At 36.9% G+C, this 6,846-nt stretch overlaps 1 protein-coding gene across 10 annotated transcripts in view; it reads right to left on the bottom strand.

Moving 5' to 3' along the window:
• Positions 1-499: 499 nt before the first annotated feature.
• The window catches only part of SH3KBP1 (SH3 domain containing kinase binding protein 1), a 472,618-nt gene continuing 466,271 nt past the window's right edge, over positions 500-6,846 (bottom strand). For all 10 annotated transcript variants that reach the window (XM_069063466.1, XM_069063459.1, XM_069063456.1 and 7 more), the window contains 2 exons: positions 5,443-5,506; positions 500-2,727 (listed from right to left, as the gene is read on the bottom strand). In XM_069063466.1, coding sequence (XP_068919567.1) covers positions 2,686-2,727; positions 5,443-5,506 — 106 coding nt within the window. In that variant the 3' untranslated portion in view covers positions 500-2,685. The remainder of the gene's footprint in view (positions 2,728-5,442; positions 5,507-6,846) is intronic.

The raw sequence follows: 6,846 nt of genomic DNA, 5'->3' as shown, positions 1-6,846 counted from the left end.
ATGATTAAGACTGGTTGTCACTATAGAAAAAATAATCATATATTCCAATGTACCTATTATTAGACTGTGTCTCAGTGAAAGTAACTTTATACAATTCTTGAAATAATAATTATGACTATATAACAAAGAATTCATAGCTCATCTGCCTTTTATCTCTGAATATAAAAATAAAAATGTCTAAAAATAGATTTTCATATGCACAGGTTTTAATGAATCACTTGAGTTCACAAGGAAGGAGAGAGGGTAAGAGTATATGCCTCCAAAATCATATTCTATTAAAATAATAAAATGTTGAGTGAAGATAAATAGCCTATATCGGCCTTGGGGAACCTGTGACCTGGAGGCTACATGTGGCCCTCTAGGTCCTCAAGGACAGCCCTTTGACTGAATCCATTTGTTCTGTGAAGTTTGGATTCAATCAAAGGGCCGTGTTCCCCACCTCTGGCCTACATTCACCCCAAAAACATTCCTTTTGAACCATTAAAACTTTGAACAAAAATAATTTCACAAAATCTCATTTTAATAATCTTCTTTACAAAGCACAATACTTAACACTCCTAAATACAATGTTATAAAATGAAGCAAAAAAAAAAAGTTTCCATAGATGCCTGGTCAGTCCATGCTGAATGCAGAGAAATTTTTGCCAAAGTGACACTTCTAAGCTTTTCCTTACATGTCAAGTGAGGTTCGTTTTGTAAAGAGTGAACAGCAGCTATTCAGTCATGGGTGGGTGCTACAAAGGATTGCAAAAGTGTGTGAAGGAACATATAATTCAGTGTATCTTCCCCCTCTCTTTCTCCCTCTTTCAACCAATGTCACCTTCCTAACCTCCTACGCTCTGTTTCTATATAACAGGCAGCAAAAGCCTTTGCAGAAATTAGCAATTAACTTTTAAAATTCTTTAAGAATCATATCCTCACGGACCTATGAGAGGGAGGGTTTGGGCCATTCCTCAGAGCTATTTAGATGATCCTAGAGATGGACATACATGAAACTATATTAATAGGGACTTTGATGGGGGTGGAATGCTAGGCATACAAGGAAGTCCTCTACAGGAAGCAAAATGTCAAAATGGGTGAGCACCAATCGATATTTATGTGAAGGAAGGATGAAGGAAGGGAGGCAAGGAGGAAAAAAGCAAGATAGATCTACTTGTAACGATTTACATGATCAATAATTAAATGATGGGGGAGTTTTGTAAAGTACTGTCAATTCTCACTCTTTGTGATTGTGCAAATCTATCAATATTTAGTAGTTTCCATATAAAACTCAGGAAAAAGACAAAGCAGCATTTAATTTCAAGGCAATTGAGACCCCCTCCCCAAATACACATGTACACACATACATATATGTATATACACACATATGCATGTATATATCTATAGATATAGATATTTTTGCAATGCAGACCCTTATTTTCAATTATCATTAAGCATGAGGAAAGAGAGGCATTTTCTGGAGCCAAACAGTTCATCCACTATACAGATAAAGCAGACAAAGTAACATTAGTTTTTCTTTTAAAGGGGGAAAAAAAAGAATCCCATAAAAGCAGGAAAGATCTAACAGCTGCTACAATGTAATTATACATACCCTCCTCCCCTCCCTTCCCCAATTCCATTCAAACTATATGCAGGATTTACAAGGGTGCAAAGGCAAGAGGCAATACAGAAATGCAGTTTAAATGACGACACACAACAGAGAACCTTGTGCATGAAAAAATACAACTTTTTTCCCCTTGTTTTTATTTGCGTTTTTCCTTTTATTTATTTTTGCTTTAGCAATGCATATTCTGTTCACTCAAAAGGTGCAAGGAAAGGAGGCAGGAGTTTAATTTGGCTAATGAAAAAACAAGCAGAGATGAATTTTCTGGTTTCTTGAACAACCCAAACCCAGGACAGCTTAAAAAGACACAGCTGGTAAGACATAGCACTCTCAACCACATAGTCACCTCCAGGGACCTTTGGCTACTTTGAGAGGAGCTATCTATTAAGAGAAGGGCCTCTTGTGGACTTAAGTAATAGGTTATAATCATGGTAGTTGGATCAAAATAGCTCCAACCAAGAGGGTGGTGAAAAGAAGGCACAGATCATTACAAAGACCAGATTATCCTTTTTTTTTTTAAATACAATATTATACATAAGCTAAAATTTCTCTCCAAGGTGATAGTTTGTTTGGGGGCATAAAATTGCATATGTAAGAGAATCCTAAACTATAAGACAAAAATTAAAATTAGGCTGTTTTCTATCCAAAGCAAAAAGAACAATAAACATTCATTCCTAACTATATGTAGTACAAACATTATAGAAATTTGTGACAAAAGACGATTAAAAAATCATAAAATTATAAAGCTTGTAAACCAATAATCTGAAATACATTTTATTTATGGAAAATATCATCAAAATAGTACCACTATGGACTAAACTGCCTGAGTTTTCATTTCACTTGTGGTCTTGAAGTAGAGAAGCTGTTAGCACAATCCACCCAGTTTTAAGTCACATCCACAGCACAGGGGGAGGTCCTTCCTCTCGGATGGAGTTTTGTGTTGTGCTATTCAAAACATTTTGTGCTAAACAGGGAAATGTTGAGGCAAACCTTAAATCATTTGGCACAAAGTTATTTTGGCTGGGGCAGAAATCTGAGTCTCAGAATCATGATGAATAATGTAACATTTCATCTATCAGGGACTCACTTTGATTGAAGAACCTTCTTTATATCATTAACTTCCATCTACAAAAAAAAGGGAACCAAATTAATTACGTGAAACTACAAAGGTCACCTTCTGCAAGAAGCCTTTTCTAAATAATAACAATATATACTAATGTAAGTATATATGGCATATATTACATATTGCTATGTATATCCATATATGTATATATATAAAATCTATCTATAGATAGATAGATAGACAGACAGACAGATATACCATTGGGGCAAGTAGGTGGAGCAGTTCATAGCGTGCCAGGCCTAAAGTCTGGAAGACCTGAGATCAAATCCAGGCCTCAGACATTTAGTAGTTGTGTGACCCTGGGCAATTCACTTAACCCTGTCTGCCTCAGTTTCCTCATCTGTAAAATGAGCTGGAGAAGAAAATGACAAACCACTCCTGTATCTTTGCCCAGAAAACCTCAAATGAGATCAAAGAGTTGGAAAGAGTGAAACAACTGAACAACTATAAATTAATACTATTAAATAAAAATAGTATACATAATATATTGGGATACATATATAATAGTAATAGTAATTACAATATACTTGTTTGAAAGCTTGAAAAGCACCTTAAAAATACATTTTGATTTGATCCTCACAACAACCCTGGGAGATAGGTGCTACTATTATCCTCATTTGACATATGAGGCAGATGGGAGGTGAAATGACTAGCCCAAGGTCACACAACTACTAAGCAGCTGAGGTCAGATTTGAATTTTAAACTTTTTTTTTTTTTGCTTTTTGGTGGGGAAATACAGGGCAATTGGGGTTAAGTGACTTGCCCAAGGTCACACAGCTAGTTTTTGTGTTAAGTGTCTGAGGCCAGGTTTGAAATCCAGGGCCAGTGCTTTGTTCACTGCACCACCTAGCCGCCCCCCAGATTTGAATTTAAATCTTCCTGACCCTAGGTTCAGCATTCTATCTACTGTGCCACCCAGCTGACTTGATTCTCTCATTTTATCCTCACAAGAACTCTGGGATTATCCCCATTTGATAGATGAGAAAGCTGAGGAAGACAGAAGTTAAGTCACTCTCACATAGCTCCTAAGCATCTGATACCAGATTTGAACTCAGGTCTTCCCAACTCCAGGGTCGGTGCTCAATCTCCTGTGCCCCCTTGCTGTCTCATATCCTCTGACTCCCCCCTTAAGACTGGTAGTGCCTTGCCTCGGGTGATTATCTCCAATTTATCTTATATATGTATAATTTGTACATGGATGTTTGCATATTGTCTCCCCTATTAGACTGTGAGTTCACTGAAGGCAGAGACCCTTTCCCCCACTCTCACTGTATCCCCAGGGTTTAGCCCAGTGCTGGAACACAGCAGATACTACCGACTCCAGGCCTGGCACTCTGGTGCCACATAGCAGCCCATGTAGGAGGTACTGCAACATAAGACCACTTAGCAGTGGCTGTTGGTGGTTTAACTTCCCAGACATTTTGCCCACTAGTTTCCCCGTCATTTTTAGATTATCCTTGTTTCTAGCACCTACCAGAAAGCCCATTTAAATCAAAGTTTATGGGGTTGGCTTGGTGGCGCGGTAAATAGAGCACCGGCCCTGGAGTCAGGAGGACTTGAGTTCAAATCCGGCCTCAGACACTTAACACAAAAACTAGCCGTGTGACCTTGGGCAAGTCACTTAACCCCAACTGCCCTCCAAAAAGCAAAAAAAAAAAATTTAATAAATCAAAGTTAATGAAGAGTTTGCATCTTTCTCTTAGAATTTCCTCATGTTTTCTGCTGTTTATTTTTTTATGATTTTCAGAGTTCACCAGGAGAGGGCAGCAAAAATGCTTATTCCTGGAAGAGCTGAAAAAACCTGGCCTAACACAGCAAAGGATAAAGAACTTTAAGCATTGATAGACATACACTTTTGGGGTCCCAAAAACCACAGTGACAGAAACTACCAGGCTATAATAGGGATTTCCCAATGTGACACTTCGTTGCAGTATCTCTAAGAACATCAACTGAAACTGTACATTAAACAAAATTTTTTTTTTCCTGGCCAAGTCTCATTATCCTAGGCAGGCAGTGCCATGGCTGCTTAGGGCCAAATGCTACTGACTGGCACAGGAGCTTTGACCCACTCCATTTCCAACCCAGGCAGGCTCACTTCTCTCCTTAGACACCCCAGGGGCTGGGACCAGACATAGTGTGGACACAGTTGACTTTAGCCCACTAAAGCTGGGAACTTCCAACCTTCAACAATCCACCAGTCAAGGATTACAGGCTTATGTTTATGCCACCATGCCCCACAACTGGGGAGCATTCTTTACAGAGCAGGAATCTAAAATGTCACTAGAATGAATTGCAAATGAGGCACCAGAGTTTTGGGGAGTGTTTTGTTGCTTCTTCTAAGTCAGCTTCTTCCAAGATTTATTAATTTCCAAAGAAGGAATTCTATAATCCTATATTAATCTTTAAAAAATTAATTGGCATCAGTAAAAGAAGACATTTTCTAGTTTAGAGAGAAAGAACATACCTTTTCAAACAAAAATTCTGAGACTAGTATTTGTCCAAATGCAAAGAACTTTTGATCTGAAAGGGACCTGAGAAATCACCTAGTCTGACCCCCTCATTTTACAGACAAAGAAAACAGCCTGAAAGAAGTTAAGTGGTTTGCTCAAGATCACACAAGCAGCAGTTGTAATTAGAACTGGGATTACCTGGCTCCCAGTTCTTTTTACTCCCCCAAAGATGTCCCTAAAGTCCACCCACAGAAAGTGCTGACACACCTGTAATCGAAGACGAATTTTCTTTTCTTCATCCAATTCAGACAATAATTGCTTAATTTCTCTTCTGAAAATGAAAAAGAAATGGGATTTTTTAAAAGAGTCTGGACTGTTTAAACTGAAATATTTCTTTTGCTGTGGAACGTTTTAAATTCTCCCTAAATATTTACAAAGAAATGATACATTTTATTTACCTTGGCTAAGTTTAAATGATATATACCCAAGAGTGACTTCCTACATATCCTTGTAATGTACCTTTGATAACAACATATTTACCAAATTTCTGTTTAAACATTAATTAAAATATCATGTTTATTTGGAAAGGTATAAGTCTTTTCCCAGCTACATCTTTTCTTCTCATAGATTTTTAATTTAAAAAAGTTATATTGGGGACATTTCATTAATCATCATATAGTCCCTTATTAAGTATGTCAAAATATGGGTATTTGTATGAGTAAGAGTATTATTAGACTAAGAGTCATTGTTTAATTTGATAAGGGGTCAAAGGACACAAATAGGTGATCTCTGGAAAAATAAATCCAACTATCCAAAACCTCCTAACAATAGTCTATATCTTTCATAATCACAAACAGTAATTAAAATCAGCCTGAGTTTCTATTTCCTTTCAAGTTGTCAAAGAAAACAAAATTGACAAAATTAAATCAATGCTGGCACAAATATGGTAAAACCAGGCACACAGTCTTTGAGGAGAATATGAAATTACACAATGAGAATTACAAAAATGTGCATGCTTTTTCACTCATTATCATAAATTTTCACCACTAGGACTATACTTCAATGGCATTAAAATGGGGAATAGGGTAATCCCTACCTATAACATAAATATTTCTAGTAGTATGGTTGAGAAGAATAGAAAATCATGAATCCATTAACTGAGGAATGGCAGAACAGATAATAGACTATTATTGGGTCAAGAGAAAAAATGAACATGAAGAAGTCAGAGAAAGAGAAGTGATGCAGAGCAAAGAGAACAGAACCAAAATAACCTACATCCAATACAAATTCTAAGGACATAAAGACTAAAACCAGGGAGTTAGAGACAATGCAGTAGCAGATTCACATTATACACATAGTTAAGGAGGGCTATCATGAGCACTCCTTTGGTAAGATCAATAAAAACATTTTGGGGGCAGGTTTAGCAACCTATAAATAACAGGACTCAGACATATGTGCAATTATTTTTTTGTGTGTGTACATGTTTTCATCTTACATGTTTTTCTTATACCTACCTACATATACATATATATATATATATATATATATATATATATGCCCCTGTTCATATTCCAGTATCTGTACTTGTCAAGCATGGATGCCTCCTTCTACTCCCATTCAAAGACAGTCTGGTGGGTCTTGAAAATGTGTCAGAGTTTTGGGATATACCAA

Source organism: Petaurus breviceps, unplaced genomic scaffold (assembly GCF_028583685.1).
Source record: "Petaurus breviceps papuanus isolate PSGF00001 unplaced genomic scaffold, PetGlider_PUasm1.0 90574, whole genome shotgun sequence".
NCBI classification, from domain to species: domain Eukaryota; kingdom Metazoa; phylum Chordata; class Mammalia; order Diprotodontia; family Petauridae; genus Petaurus; species Petaurus breviceps.
The sequence above is the reverse complement of the archived record's forward strand: the minus strand, read 5'-3'. Positions and strand labels throughout refer to the sequence as shown.